Source organism: Seriola dumerili, unplaced genomic scaffold (genome assembly GCF_002260705.1).
Source record: "Seriola dumerili isolate Sdu_G_001 unplaced genomic scaffold, Sdu_1.0 BDQW01000319.1, whole genome shotgun sequence".
In the NCBI taxonomy this organism is placed as follows: Eukaryota; Metazoa; Chordata; class Actinopteri; order Carangiformes; family Carangidae; genus Seriola; species Seriola dumerili.
In genome coordinates, this window is record NW_019174574.1 from 956,471 (window position 1) to 973,627 (window position 17,157).

General features: G+C 42.9%; 1 protein-coding gene across 1 annotated transcript in view; it reads right to left on the bottom strand.

Annotated features, from left to right (window-relative positions):
- The window catches only part of LOC111231822 (cadherin-2-like), a 68,808-nt gene that overhangs the window by 32,452 nt on the left and 19,199 nt on the right, over positions 1–17,157 (bottom strand). Inside the window, exons 3-4 of the mRNA XM_022759064.1 lie at positions 6,070–6,299; positions 1,485–1,658 (exon numbers count right to left, since the gene is read on the bottom strand). Of these exons, the coding sequence (XP_022614785.1) occupies positions 1,485–1,658; positions 6,070–6,299 (404 nt within the window). The remainder of the gene's footprint in view (positions 1–1,484; positions 1,659–6,069; positions 6,300–17,157) is intronic.

Below are 17,157 nucleotides of genomic sequence, written 5' to 3' on the forward strand. Positions count from 1 at the left end.
GTGGGTGGTTGTTGGGGTGTGTTGTGTGTGTGTGTGTGTGTGTGTGTGTGTGTGTGTGTGTGTGTGTAGCCCACTAAACAACGCTTGTTTACTGTTCTGCAGGTAAAGACTTAATGATGCAACACTGACTCAGAGGGTACCAGTGATCTTGTTTCCATGGCGCGAGCGTGGTTGTCAGGGGTGATGGTACTCTTAGGCTGTGAAGAGGGACTGGGTCATCTCGCCTATCAACGTCCCGAGAACTCACCGAGGAAGTTTCCCCGAGGACCCAGTCAGAGTAAGACCACACACACACACACACACACACACACACACACCAGGCAGACCAAATGGTATTCCAGCAGTCGCGAGCATAAAACCTAAAAGCAGCTTCACCATTTTGCATTTAACTCTTGCGACACCGGAAGGCGTTACCATCTGACCAGTCCAACCAGCCTGTCAGAGACACACTGTGGAGCAGGAGAGTGCAGAGCTCTCTATACAGAAAGTGTAGAATGAAGTTGAAGCCGATACCTGGCTCACATGGGACAGAAATGTTTAAGTCCATGATTATGACTTGCTGTCAGCAGCATACATGCATGCTGTGAAACATAAATACACTGAACAGCAGAGGACCAAGAACTGCATCCCTGAGGGGACACCAACATATAACATCTAACTGTCTAAACATCAATGGTGAGATTTGCTGAGAGAGCAGACCTGCTTTATAATCAAAAAACGGATATTTACCTTTTTACTATATGGACCTTTAATGTGCACAGTATCTGATTACTGTAAGGTTAACAAGCAGTCTCATCCCTATCAACATCATCTACTGCTCCATCCATCCATCTCTCTCTCTGTCTGGTTGTAGTTCAGTCTGTACCTTACATCTTCTTTGTCTAATACTTCATGTCCTTTTATAATACCTTTAAGTAATATCTTCAGTGATTCTAACAGTTCTTCTCAGGTGGAGTTAGCCAAAGTAAATATTTTGTAATGAAGATCATTTATTTCCTGAGATTGGTGATGTCATTGAAGCCCCACCTCTGTGTGGAGGGAGGAACCAGAGTCAGTCAAGGAGCTGAAAACCTGCAGCACACATCTCTCAGCAAATCTCACCATTATGTTTAGACAGTTAGATGTTATATGTGGTGTCCCTCAGGGATCAGTTCTTGGTCCTCTGCTGTTCAGTGTATTTATGTTTCACAGCATCATGTATGCTGCACAATCATGGACTTAAACATTTCTGTCCCATGTGAGCCAGGTATCGGCTTCAACTTCATTCTACACTTTCTGTATAGAGAGCTCTGCACTCTCCTGCTCCACAGTGTGTCTCTGACAGGCTGGTTGGACTGGTCAGATGGTACACGCCTTCCGGTGTCGCAAGAGTTAAATGCAAAAATGGTGAAGCTGCTTTTAGGTTTTATGCTCGCGACTGCTGGAATACCATTTGGTCTGCCTGTGTGTGTGTGTGTGTGTGTGTGTGTGTGTGTGTGTCTTACTCTGACTAGGTCCTCGGGGAACTGTCCTCGTGAGTTCTCGGGGACGTTGATAGGCGGAATGACCCAGTCCCTCTTCACACGCCTAAGAGTACCATCACCCCTGACAACCACGCTGCGCCATGGAAACAAGATCACTGGTACCCTCTGAGTCAGTGTTGCATCATCAAGCTTTACCTGCAGAGACAGTAAACAAGCGTTGTTTAGTGGGCTACACACACACACACACACACACACACACACACACACACACACACACACAGCACGGCTGAGTTGCAGAGCCGTCCAGCTGGGAGGCCTTGGTGACTCAGGGTATTTCTGACCTCATTCCAGTGGGTTGGATTAATGCTCTCATTATAGTCCATCTGATAAATGACCACCACCTGTCACTGCATGTGTGTGTGTGTGTGTGTGTGTGTGTGGGTGGGTGTGGGGGGGGGGGGTTCAGGCTCTGACTATGGAGGCATAAAGTATTATGGAATTTATTTAGTAAAAATATATTTAAAAGAAGAGTAATGAAGAGATCAGAGTCATTACATGAAAGGTAATCAGGTACATTACTAACAATACAAACAGAAGACAGAACATATTACATGACTACCAGTGAGGGACATCACTGAAGCTTCAGTGCAGTAGGAGGCCTACGTGTAAGTACTAACTACTACATGTATTTAATAAGTGTAGTTCACAGTAGGAGCTAGTTAGACATGTTCGGGTGATAGGGTGTTAGGAGAGGAGGTGCTCTCTGAAGAGATGAGTCTTGAAGATAGAGGGACACTCCTGCTCTGATAGACTTTGGTAGCTTGTTCTACCATCAGGGAACCACAGACCAGAAGAATCTGGACTGAGACTGTCTTGTGTGCAGGGATGATGATGACAGACCACATTCACTGGAGGAACTCAGTGGCTGAGAAGAAGCATCAAGCTGAATGATTGAGTTCAAGTAGATGGAGCATACTCAGAAGTCACTCTGAAGGCAGCATTAGAGACTGAATCTGATTCAGTCTCTAATGCTGGTCATGGGTAGACAGTGGAGGTCGATGAGCAGCAGAGTGACATGTGACCTTTTAGGCTGATTGAGGACCAGACGGACTTCTACATTCTGGATCATCTGTGAGGGTTTCACTGTGTGAAGGGAGGTCTACCAGAACAGCACTTAGAAATAACCATAGTCTGGAGCAAGAACTGGGTGGAGTACTGAGTCATGGAAGACCTGATTTTTCTGATGTTGTATAGAGCGAAGAGACACCACCAGGAGACGATGCAACATGGCCAGAGAAGGAGAGCTCGTTGTCAAACATGACACCAGGTTTCTCTAGACCTTGGTTGGGGTGAGAGATGAAGATATTGATATCATGAGGAAGAGACTGATTACATCAGAGAAACAGGTCGAGATCCATGCACATGAAAGAAAACAGTGACATCATCTGTAATCAGTCAAAGGAGCTTTGAGTGATTCAGAGAGCATGTAAGAATGTAAGACATTCACAGTGATGACATGTGTGTGACTGTTCTGGTTTCTGTTCCTCACTGTTCAAAAGCAATAATTCATCAGCAGCATCGTGTTACACTCACCACTCTGCTGTGATTAACACAAACTATTCTCATTCACTAATTCATTCACATCATTTCTACTTAGCCATTCTTTCAGTTGTCAATGAAACAACACTTCCTGCAGGATGTTTCACATTAAAAGCCTACTAGAGGAGCACCACAGTAAACTTGTGGTTACAGCACACACCACACAACCACAAGTTCTCTCTACTGGTGCCATCAAACAATGTCAATAAAGTCGTCTTTCAAAATAGAAGCATTTTCTCTTTTCACATTAAACAGCTGTGTGAAAGGAGTAAAATTTAAAATGTTTAAAATAGCAAAGTAAAACAAATGATTGACTATACAGACTCTGTATAATACTCTGTATATCTATATATATATACACTATGTATATTATTATTGAATATACAGAGCAGTAGTATAACATGAAATAATGATCTGGAAATCTACATTTAACAGAAATTTATAACAGAAGTCTAATAGAAATTAATGAGGCTTCTCACTAAATTATGATGAAATATTCCTGTTATACTGCTAGTAAAGGCCTGCGGTAATATGAGCCTGTTTTAAATAAAAGTCTGGTTTTCTCTGCAACTGAGGCTGATACATTGAAGAATTAAGTATATTTTGCATATGACAGAACTGGTGTCCACAACAGTCAGACTAAACACTTGATACACAGTAAGTGAGGTGTTGATTTCCTGACATTCACTGGGCTCTGAATGTGATGCCTCTTCAGTTTCATGTGATAACAACCCTGGTCCGGTCACAGTGCTGACACTGCTCCCCTGCCAAATGACTGGTTGTTAGCTGCCATAGATGCTGCTCATGTGTTTTCCTTGTGAGGAATTGTTGACAGCTTCACTCACTCTCTGCTGATAGAGGCTCAGGCATACGGCAGCCAGCTATTTCTGGGCTGTGTTTAGAAGAACAGCCAATCAAGGCCAGTGTCTTGTCTAAATACATTCAGAGGGCCTTATTATCGCTGTTGTACATGAAACAAACTAACAGATGGCTCTTTGACTTGCTTTGTCTCTGCAGTCAGTACTTGGCCAACCTCAGACGCCTGCTGGGCTGAAAAAGCTGTGATTTTATATCTGTACATAGTTCATCCAACATTACTGGAGGCGCGGGGGGAAGTAACAGCCCATCACGTTTAATGATTCTGCTTGTCCAAAATTATACAGTTCTCTCTCAGAAAATTTCACAGACACTGACTCACATCCAGGTATGTGTTCATGCTGTCAGGCTCTATGATTACATAATTATATTACTGTATGTTATGATTCAGGTGTTTTTATATAAATACATAACTATGATTGTATTTTATGTTTCTGATTTTTTTAACAACATAAATTATATATTGTATCATATGTATCAGTTTTTTAATAATAAATAATAAAACACAGATAAAACATCAGCCCAAGTCTACTACTACTACTACTAATAATAATAATAATAATAACAATAAACTTTGTATAGCACCTTTCATACATAATTACAGCACAAAGTGCTCTACGGAAGAAAAATTAAATCAAAAACATAGGTAATGACATAATGAAAGTTGATCTTCATATAGAGAGTGAGGGGTGCAGTGTGTACAGGGGATGAACAACTTAGTCTTTGGAATTAACAAAACATAATAGTTGGAAGAAAACTTGATCTTATTACAGACCATATCTTTCCAGTCATGATCCTATTAACCAAGTTAGCATTGCACATGTTTAATAATGTATAATTTATTTAATCTAAAAAGGTCAGAAAAATTAAAAATGTCCATCACAAGTTTCCTTAAATGGCAATTTCAACACTGTGGAAGCCCCGAGAGGCAAGTGGATGTTTTTTTTGTTTTTTCTTTGTCAGTGTTTGTTTTGTAATACTCATTTCAGCCACAAGAGACTGCGAATTAATTTCTCCCTGTTCTCTAAACACAAGGTTCATATAAGTGTATTTTAATCAGTAAAGGCTTTCTCCCAGTAGTGTGTGGTAGTTCAATAACCACAAAGGCTGTGGCGGATGAATGGGTCATACACAGGAGACTGAGGCTCATTTTATTTTTTGACTTATTAAAGTTGGGGACAGATTATTTTCAGTTTTTTTCTTTATTTATAAAGGGAAAGCGAGAGAGAGCCTCCTCCAACTGATTTTGAGTGATTATTGTGAATCATAGTCGAATGGCCTTTGAGAGCACCTGGAGAAATCCCAGTGGACCGCTATGCCAGTGAGCCATCACATCGGTGGGCCGGTGTACGGTCAAAAAAATCCTTAAAGAGTTTAACATCTCTTCTGTCTCCTGTCTGTCTCCTTACTTCTGTGTGTGCCTGTCATTCAGGGTGCACATGACAACGTGGAGCTCCTGCACATGGGAGAAGTTCGTTTTAAAGCTTTCTGGCAGAAAGGTTTCAGATGAAAATAAAGAGAAGAGTGAAAAGAGTAAGTCAAGTCAATAATAATACCGGAAATTGAAGTCCAGTGTCCTGGTGAAAGCACTGTCTCTGACCGATTCATCCACCATGACCTGCGCATTATGTTTATACTGTCTCACCTGACTACAGACATTATATGAACCTTGAGTTTAGAGAACACAGAGAAATTAAAAATCACCTTGAAGGAAACATGAAAGCTTTTAGTCCAATTTAGTACTGTATTTCATAACAAGTTTATTTCATAAATTAAAACCAAACCTAGTATCGGTCTGGACTGTGAATGGTCAATGTGGGAAACTGCAGCTGAAAACTGTTGTTGAACCACTGTAGACAACTGACATCATTGTGTTGTATTTGTATTCAGCCTGGTGTCGGGGGGTGCATGTGTCTCTGTGCTGCTCAGAGATTTCCTACAATATACTTAGAAAAGGAAATGAAAAACAAAGACCTGTCTCTTCTTTTAACTGAATGAAGGGATGAATGTAAACAGAAGATAATGAGACAGCTGACTCTCTGCAGAGCAGGAGCTCTAACTGAAGAAGCTTGTTCTGCTTATTCACAGCCAACAGAAAAGTCCATATGACACAGCTCTGTACCTGCTTTACCTGCTCAGGGCCTGTGCTGTTGCCGTCTGGATGGACCTGGAGGTGCACTCTAGTCTTCCAGACTTGTTTGGACTGCAGGTCTTGAGCGTAGACCACCACCATGGCTTTTTTCTGTGCCGCCAGGCTGAGGCGCCGTAGGGTGAGGACCACACCATCCTCACTCACCCTGAAATCAGACGACTCTCCAACGTTGAACCAGACCTTACCGCCACCGCAGTCCATGAAGCTCACTGTGGAAGACAGGAAGATAGAGACATACGTCAGACTAAGTGGACAAAACCATCAATCACCTGTGTGTGAGTGTGTGTGTGTGTGTGTGTGTGTGTGTGTGTGTGTGTGTGTGTGTGTGTGAGTGTTTGCGTGTGTGCTGTGCTTTGATAATGTTAGACATCTAACTGTAACTTTTCCATCCCTGCTGAACGCACCACAGAGTCCATGTTGACATGTTGTCTTTATTTCAAGATGAAGAATACAAACACAATATTAAAGGACATGTAGAATAAAAAACATGTTGTCCTGTTATACTGCTAGACATGTTGAATGGAGTCGGTTCGTTAACACAGCTGGGTGCCAACACCCAAGCTCTGACAAAACAGTTCAACCTGACTCAGTTTTTACTGCATCGCAACATGATGCCATCCAGCACGGTCCTGCCTTGGCCAATCAGGTTTGTCCTGCCCACACTCCTCAGTCTGAACAGCTTCCCTTCAATTAAAGTGACATCCTTTCCCAGGCAGTTTAACACCCATTCAAACCTGGAGTTGTGGGACTCCTACACCTTTCACCTGACAGCCAGGTGGACTAACAGCCCACATGTGACCTCGGAGACTGTGAAGGTGTAAACAAGCCTGCAGAGGTTCCAGGTTCCCTGTGGTGATTCCTCTTTACATCAATGTTTGTGTCTCTTATGTCTAACTAACGTGTTTCTTCCTCCAGCATGGTTAACATCCATGTCTTCTTGTTGATACACTGCTGTGTATCTCGGCTCATGGAGAAGTCATTTCAATGAGACCCAAAATGTCTTCAAGAATCTCCAGTTGCTTTTGACTTATACACGATTGACCTCATTTGAAACCAAACCATGAAAAACAGACTCATCAGGCAACAAAATGAATTCTACACATCCTTCAGTTTGTCTCAGGGAGGACACAGGAGTCCACGAGGCATAACCCTATCACTGGAGCCATTACAGAAGGAAGCTGGCACCACCATCCACAACTCAACACCAACCACACCCACAGACTTAAGATGGGTCATTTCTGTCATTTAAAGATTGAACTTTCACCCTGCAACAACTGGAGAGAATGATGCACAACAGAAGCCCACTTGTACACAGCTCCACTCAGTTACATAAAGAGCTTTCACTTCTCTCTATACAGTATATACAGTGTATATATCCACTGTATAACGAGCTGCTGAGATTTGAATAAATGAAGTGATGCATGGAAACACATCACTCTGGAAATGATCTTCTTCATCAGTGACAACTGGAGCAAATAGCTGTCCAATCAGAGCTTAGTATACAAATCACATGCTCAGTATCTAACATTTCCACATGCCTCAGGACATGAGAGGAGACAGACTGTATGTGTGAACAGAGCCCACCTTCTCTGTGAAGGAAACGTCTATTCTAACCCCAAACATTTCAAAAAATACCAAAAGTTCACTAATTGATATATATTTTCCTGGGTTTGAATTACCTACCCACCATGGAACAAGCAGAATACACTGTATGTGTGAAGCTGTCACACATACACTGTTTCCTTCAGAGCTGCTTATGGGGAAATTTAAGGAATAAAACAGCTTTAAAGAGGCTGGAGGAGAAAAAGTGAGCCTGCAGTAACAGAGTGGAGAAAAAAGCCATGTAACACCTGACTTGCTTTCAGATGAGCATTAGAGGAGAGATCGATGGACCTGGCCAGAGAGAGCTGGCCCTGCCTGTAAATCCTGCAGCTGAGGACAGACTCACAGAGGTAAAGCACAGAGATGGAGCAGCTTTCATCAGGAGCAGCAGGGCTGTTCTCCCCCTGCAATTCTCCCCTCTCTATGTGTTTGCCAAGTATAGCCTACTTTCAGAGAGGAAATAGCTTCTGTGATGTCTAGAGGGGGAGAGGGAGGGAGGGAGGAGTGGAGGGCAGCACTGCAACGACATCTCACCCAAACTCATCACAACTCTACCTGCTCGACACATTAACGAGTCAGAGCTCCGCCCACCTAAGCTGGAGGAGAGGTGGATGGAGGTTGCAGTCTGGTGTCTGTCCAGTGACTTGTTTCATCAAGTGATACAAGAGATGTGATATGATACAATTCCACAGTCAGGATAAATGTTTGGCGAGCTGCATCACACAGGACAAACTTATAATATATAAGTTATATAAGTATAATTAATATACAGTATGTATATACAAATATATATATTAATAATATATCACCTGTACATCCTAATAGAAACACAGCTTATACTGGGTTTGTTTTTAGTGCTGTTGGAAATGTGAGATTTTCTTGATGAATGGATAAAAATAACAGAGAGAGAGAGAGAGAGAGAGAGAGAGAGAGAGAGGGAGAGAGAGAGAGAGAGAGAGAGAGACTTACTGATTTTCTGTGTTTCTTGGATATAAATGCACATTTATATCTGACGTGTTATTTTAAGAGCCTCAGACCAAAGTGTGGACAGTGGACAGGCTCAATAAAACTCTAATGTGGAGCTATGTGATGCTCATCAGACCAGATTTCAGATGGTCACTCATCCATTTGAAGAAAATGACAAAATCATTTCCAAGATGTCAGACGAGCCTCTGATTCTTTTACACACCAGCAGCTGACACAAACACATTCAGGTGTTCTGTCTGATGAAGATTTAAGGCGTGTGATCCTTAGAGAAAACTCATTGATTTTTTAGAGTGATGTTAACCACAGGTCCCTGTCTTGTTTTCATTAAATCTGTGTTGAGATTTGATTCAGACATGAACTGTGGTGTATTTACTTCAGTTTGTAGAAAGCATAAACAGCAGAACCTTACATTTGATATTTGACCATCATTATGACTTTCCTCCTCTCTCTCATACTTTTGTCCATAATCACCTATTTGAAATATTTGAGCTGAATGTTTCCAGCCAAAGCCTCAGTCAAACACAACACACCGACACAGACACAGCTCCTCTCAGTCTGAGCTCTCAGATCATGTATGAGATGAACAGTCTACTTATAAACTCACATCATGTCTGTTCTTTCAGTTCTTCTACTTTCTTGTGAAGAATACGTTTGAGCCTCCAGGCCTCAAACCAGCTGAGAAGACAGGATCATTTTCTGGTTGAGCTGTTCACCATATGTAGCTACGTATCCACAGGAAGTCACTGTGTCTGAAGGCGTCACGAGCCAGAGAGTGTTTTGCACATATAATTATATGTGTATATATATATGTGTATGTATATATATATATATATATATTGGGTGGTTATTTGAAGTTTTTTATTTGTTCAGTGGTCAGATCACAGCATGAGGGTTCTGGGATAACAAAGAGAACTACTCAACACTTCACTTCTTCACACTTCAACAACAGTTCTCTGTCTGTGTGTGTGTGTGTGTGTGTGTTGTAGTGACAGCTGGGTGTTTCTAGATAAACTCTGGCTGGAAGCAAAGCTATGAGTCAGCTTCCATCTCTTCTCTGGAAACCCAGCTTGTGTAGACAGGGAATATACATGTGATGTTTCATGAGGCTGTGTCAACAGCTACTTATCTAACACATCAGATAAAGTGACATTTTGTCAGCTGGACACCAACATCGTTACACAGTAAAATCTGGTTGAATGTAGGAATGTAGGTTGTGACGTCAGGACGTCAGTTTGACATAGAGTAACTGACCACAGCTGATGTCCATATTTTGTTGTGCTTTAAGTTGTGTTGTTGCATAACCAAAATCTAACATCTGCCAAACACTTCGACATGCGACATGCGACATAAATACTGACATCGTGGTCATGACCCAACTAAGCGTCTGCTAAACGTCTGCTACGACTAGAGCTAGACCGATTTATCGGCCGATATTGGCCTATCACAGACATATCATATTGGCAGATATATTCTCCGATAAGAGCTGAAATGCATACTTTTATTAGATTAGATTAGATTAGATTAACTTTATTAATCCCACAACTGGGAAATTCATTTACCACAGCAGAAAAATAAACATCTATAGAATAAACATCTATGGAAATATACATCAAAAATACACCAAATATACACTAATAAATACAATATACACAATACACACGATATGTACATAAAAAAGTGCAAGTTTGCACATAGTCAGGAAGAGCAGGAGTGGTGGAGTCTGACAGCTGCTGGAATGAAGGACCTGCGGAACCTCTCCTTCTTACAGAAGCAATAATGCAGTGGAAATGCTCGGATCAAGTCAAGTTATATAGACAGCATTTTATGTATATTTGATCCCTTGTTTTCATTCAAGTTAAATATATATATATATATATATATATATATATTTGTTCTTATGTTTTTTATTTATATTTATTCATTTTTATAGTTATTTTATTCAATTAAACTCCCCAAGTTTACCGTTTCAATGTCATTTTGGACAATAAAGTTTATTGTTAAACTGTAAAATATCCTGCTTTCATTACATATCTTTTTCACAAGTGTTTATTGGCCGATACATTGACATTGGAATTTTTTTAATTCCCTAATATCAGTATCGGCATCGGCCCCAAAAATCCAATATCAGTCAGACTCTAGCTAGGACCATAGAAGCGTCTCCTGAAATGGCATGTCATGGTTACACTAATAAACACACGGAATGTACCATGAGCAGCGTACCTCCCTTTGTTACCATGGTAACTATAATAACAGTCATGGCTTAGTTAGGTTTAGGAAAAGATGGTGATTTGAATTAAAATAATCGCTTCCTCAACATTAGATGATCTTTGTTGTCACGGTCACAACATAAATATTTACACGGGAATCAAACACCGCTCTCCTGTGTCATATTCATCCATCCACCACAACCTCCTCCTAACGTGGACTTTGGACTCATTTCTTAAAGGAGGACGGTCTCCACTCAAACAATGTTGGGTTTTGACGTCAACCCACTTGTGACAGATGTGACGTGTCCTCAGAGGTGATGAAGCTCACTGGTGTACACTGCGATTAGCATGGAGGAAGAACACTGTTCTTCCCTCAGGATGTCTGTGCTGTGTTTACTGTAACACAACATCCATTAAATGTGTTTATTCATCTTGGATGGTAGACTGTGGCTGATGTGAGGCATCCATATGTCTGCCTCTTCAAACACTTATTATTAAGCAGCAAGTTAACTATGTGAGCGCTTTCAGAGGAATCATGATCACAGGTCAGAGCAGGTATGGATGATAACTCCTGACACAAAAACAGCATTAAGATTCCTGAAGTTCAAACTCACACTTACAAGACAGAAAACATGAAACATCATATCAAAATATATCAATATCATTATTCTACAGTTCAAGCTCAGTGCTTGAGAGAATAGTTTTAATTACTGTTGGCTAGACAAGTCTCAAACTGACCTGAGAACAGGTGTGTGCTCAGTCAGACTATCACCTGGATTAACCTTCTGTTTCATTCACTGATTCCACCGTCTAACATATGAGCATCAGTTGCTTCTCTCTGGTTTCTGTCACAGACTGAGGCCAGGGAGAGTCTGGGACAGTGACCTTTTTATTCAAGAAACAATTAATTTATTGAAAATATAATTAACAATTATAAAATAAATGTTAGCTCTAATCCTAACTGCTCCAAACAGTATGTTAACTTTTCTACATGTTTAATAAAAAAACAGCTATAAGAAGATTTTCTTTCACCTCTGATGGAGCAGCAGTTCCCTCTCCCTCAGTCTGTGTGCTGAGGACATGCAGCACATGGTAACCTGGTCTGGGAGGTCTGACCTGGTTTGTAACGTTTCTCTGCTCTTCTATAATTCTCTGGTCTTTGCAGAAACACAATGGTAGGTCCGTCTGTTCCAGCAGAGCTGACCTCATAGATCAACTATGCGGTGTTCCCCCACCCTCAGTTTAACATGTCAGAAGTAATACTCCCTCACTGGTGGACTGCACATGGTTTCTTACAGCCATTCTGGTTTCCCCTGGCAATGACCGCTGCTCAGAGAACCAGTGCTTCCCTCTGGCCTTGGTGGGTGGGGCTGCACCCCCACCCCACTCCCTCCACAGAGAGATAAGCATTCTAAATCAATCAGCTGCAGCCCCGCGAGGCTGACGTGCTGCTAACAAACACACAGAGCGAGCTAGTGGTCAGAGTCACTCTGTCAGGGTGTGACCATGTGAAGACAGCACCGGGCTGAAACATGAATCACTAACACTATCATCACCTGCTGCTCACAGGTCGTTTACTGAGCCACAGGACTTCCTGTGCAGCAGCTGGCAGCCGTAATGCGCTGGGACATGTGGTGAAGGGAAAAACCTCAAACACCCTTCACTGAGTGCTGCAGTCCAGCACCCAGACAGATCCACAGAGACTGGAATGCTTCTACTGCAGCTGGTTCCCCACAGTGTGTTTGATTCACAGACACAGAGATCCCTGTGCTCTCTGACACAGGTAAATAAAAGATTGTCATGTTCTGTTACACAGTGAGGTCTGACACTGTCAGGTTTACTCACATGGTCAGCAACACATCAGATCTGATCCTGAACACCTTCTATCAGTGACACTGGATCCTGTCTGAGGACCTGGTCCCTGAGTCACATCCTCCTCATCAGTGCTGACTAATTCATGCATATTGTCTTGTACTGATTCTATCAGGAGAGACAGGTGATCAGCATAGACCAGGACCAGTGTAATGAAGGGACAGTACGTACAATTTACAGTTGTAAGTTCACTGCACATTGTTTAATGTTGTATCATTTATCATGAGGTTCATACCTGTCTGTCTTATCATGCTGTGTCATAGGTCAGTTCTCCTCCTCCTCTGCACCTGTCACTCTGCCCCCAAGTTTCCAAAGTTTCTGGGACTAGTCCTATTCAGTCTGTACATGCTCCATCTTGGAAACATCATTAGAAAGTATAACATCTACTGTCTGTACCTCCCACTAAAATCTACAGACTCCCTTCAGCCTCTCCTGGACTGTTTCAGGGACATTAAGGTCTGGATGGCAAAGAACTTCCTTCAGTTACACAGCAACAAAACCAAAGTGCTTATATTTGGTCCCTCGGAATCCAGAAGCCTTATAACCAGTAAGATAGACCACCTCGAACCACATGTGAAGTCTCCTGGGTGTTGTCCTTGACTCTGAGCTCTGCCTTGATAAACACATCACCTCTGTTGTTAAAATAGTTAATATCAGTTAAGAACCATTTCCATACTCCACCATAGAAAGTAATGCACACAGTCATCAATCACCATCTCATACGCTGTCATTTATAACATCATATTCTACACACAAAATTGACTCAGTGTGAGTCAACACTGAACACAGTGTCAGTGTGTAGTGTTGACCTGGTGTTATCCTGGATCTCACTGCTGGTTTACTAGATGGGTGTTAAGCCAGTCTTGGGTTGGTCCATTTTGACCCAGTCACATCACTGTGTATGTAATGGTGGTGTTCTATGTGTGTATGTGTATGGTACAGGCTGGCCATGTTCATCCTTCATGGCCACAGTTCACCACCTGAATGTCTCCTTCCAGCAGGATCATGCTCCATGTCTCAAACTGGTTTCATCAACATGACAGTGAGTGCAGTGACTTGGATCCAGTAGAACACCTTTGGAATGTGGTAGAACAGAAGATTGGCAGCATGAATGGAATGATGTGATGCAGTGATGTCAACATGGAGCAGAGTCTCAGAGTAGTCCTGATGTTGGTCTCTGGACATACTGAAGCTGCCATGTGGTCTGAGGCAAATGGGTATATGAACCATACACAGAGCTTCGAGGTGAGGGGGGTCGAGAGGGGCCCCCAGGGTCCTCTAAAAGGTTAACCCTCCTATGTGCATCATGTTCTGTATTCAGTGTTGTATCATATTGTTTTCCATACTACAGTGTTTGTGTCTGACTGCATCAGCATTATGAACACAGTCACGCTGAATCGCTAACTCGCTCAGAGACATAAATCTGCTTTATGAATGTGATGTAAATCTGCTTTATACACACACACACACACACACACACACACAAAAAGGCAGAGTACATAGTGGAGTGGTTTAAGGAAAGCCTCATCTTACCCAGAGCGCCATCTGTTATCCTCCAGTGTTGGACAGACAATCGATATCTGCAGCACAGATCTGTGACAACAGCTGATTGTCTTGGTGGACTCTCACAGCTAAATGAGATTTACTTCCTCATACGGCTTCATTTAATCGCAGCAGCGCCGCTACATAACCACTAAACAGCCCCTGGAGAGATCAGAGGCTCTAGACCCACGGCCACGATGTGTGATCACAGCACAGTTATTCTGAGGGTGGATAATACCTACAGTATAACATACTGTCTCTGTATTTTACAAATATTGTACTTCAACTGTTCTGGAATCTAAACACCTCAGCAACAGTCTTGCCTGGCTCCTCCCCCTGTGTGCAGTGTAAAGATCTGGTCCCATCTGGGGACGTTTGTTGCACGTCAGAGCTCTTCTCTCTGTTTCCTGTCTGCTCCTCACTCGCACATTACAGGTAAAAAAACTGATAACCTGCCGCAGTCGCATCTTCTCATCACCAGTCCTTAATGTGTTGTTTGTTCACTCTCTGATTAAACCCTGCATTGATCTGCCTCTAATCACTCACACTCACACACACACACACACACACACACACACACACACACACACACACACACACACACACACACGTATACTGACAGAGAAGTTTAGAGGAGTACACAACAGCCATGTTGAGGCTGATCCCCCACTACCTACATTCTGCAGAGACCTGCAAAATGACTGGAGGTGAATGGAGAATGTGTAATTTCCTTTTGGTTTTCAAAGGAGTGGTTTACAGAGCTGTTACCAGGGTCAGAGAGCAAGGGTTACAAGTGTGAACCATTTTCTTTTCTATTCGGTGGGTAGCTTAATTGATAAGAATGTGGGAAGGCATGTATAAGCATTTTGCTTTGGTCTGAGCCTGTTCAGCCACTACTTAATACACAGACTGTTGACTGTTTTTAGTTTTTTTTCTGTCTATATTGTTTTTATTTCCTGTATGGGTGATGACTGAATAAAACCTACCACTACTACTACCTCCAGAGAAGTGACACCAGTTTCTATTTCTTCAAAGTTAAGTATAGAAAAGGTCATTGTGTTGTACCTGCTGCTGAGACTCAGGTGTGCTAATGAGCGCAACAATACTGTGGAGCCGGTTCTGTTGTTCTTCCATGTCTGAGTGCATCGAGCCCGCGACCAGTTAAAATTCGACACACAAGTCTGTCTAGTTCCCATCAGTGAAAGAAAAGAGGGCTGGACACAGGAAAGCACCAGAGAGACAGGAAGAGAGAAAAGAGATGACAGAGAGGAGAAGAGAGACAGAGACACACACAGAACGCCAAGGGGGAATCTGACAGTGAAGATCTCCACTTTTAGATCTGTGCCTCAGCAAACATGAGACTACTACCAATTATCACCTCCTGCACCTGCCAACACACATGCACACACATGCACGCATGCACGCACACACACACACACACACACACACACACGTAGCAGGCTTTGTTCCTCCCGGTCTACCACTGAGGCTCTCCTTTTCAGCGGGGCTGCTGGGTGTTAATGAACCCATCTCCTCCGCGTTAATGAAGCCATTCACAGGTCTGCTCTCTCCTCCTGTTCCCCTGCTCCCCCCGTGATCCTCCATCACCACCTCCTGAATTTATACATGGTCCAGGATAAAGAGGACCAATCTGTTGACTAAAAGGTCTTTCATGTGAAATAAACCTTTTATCCAGCTCAGGAACAGGAATTTGAGTCATCATGAGTGCACACATCCATTTTCCTCTGGGCAAGAGCCACACCACAGACATCTGTGAGGAAACCACTGCAGGGACACCTTTGAGGTAGAAACCTGATCTGTTTAGGAAGTCTGCTATCAGGTTACAAGGTGCAAATACTATGATGGCTGTGTGTTAATCCACTGAGTGTGACCCTGGAGGAGTACATGATGTAAGGCTATTTTCTGGAGGAAATTGATTGCAATGCTGGAAGAGACCTCAGGATTCATCACAGCAATAAAAAGTGTCAGACCGGACCTGAGGACAGGTTCCTTCAGGCAGTCTATGTTAAAGATGGAGGATACCACCTGAAACCTGTTCACCATTAAATGTCAGGTTTACCTCAGAAGCAACAGATAAGACTATAAGACTGTACACCCTAACACCAGCCTGTACACCCTAACACACGACTCTACACCCTAACACATGACTGTACACCAGACTGTACACCCTAACACATGACTGTACACCCTAACACCAGCCTGTACACCCTAACACCAGCCTGTACACCCTAACACCAGCCTGTACACCCTAACACCAGACTCTACACCCTAACACATGACTGTACACCCTAACGACAGACTCTACACCCTAATACCAGACTGTACACCAGCCTGTACACCCTAACACCAGCCTGTACACCCTAACACCAGCCTGTACACCCTAACACCAGCCTGTACACCCTAACACACGACTCTACACCCTAACACATGACTGTACACCCTAACGACAGACTCTACACCCTAATACCAGACTGTACACCAGCCTGTACACCCTAACACCAGCCTGTACACCCTAACACCAGCCTGTACACCCTAACACCAGCCTGTACACCCTAACACACGACTCTACACCCTAACACATGACTGTACACCCTAACGACAGACTCTACACCCTAATACCAGACTGTACACCAGCCTGTACACCCTAACACCAGCCTGTACACCCTAACACCAGCCTGTACACCCTAACACACGACTGTACACCCTAACACACGACTCTACACCCTAACACCAGACTCTACACCCTAACACGGGACTGTACACCAGACTCTTCACCCTAACACCAGACTCTACACCCTAACACCAGACTCTACACCCTAACATGGGACTGTACACC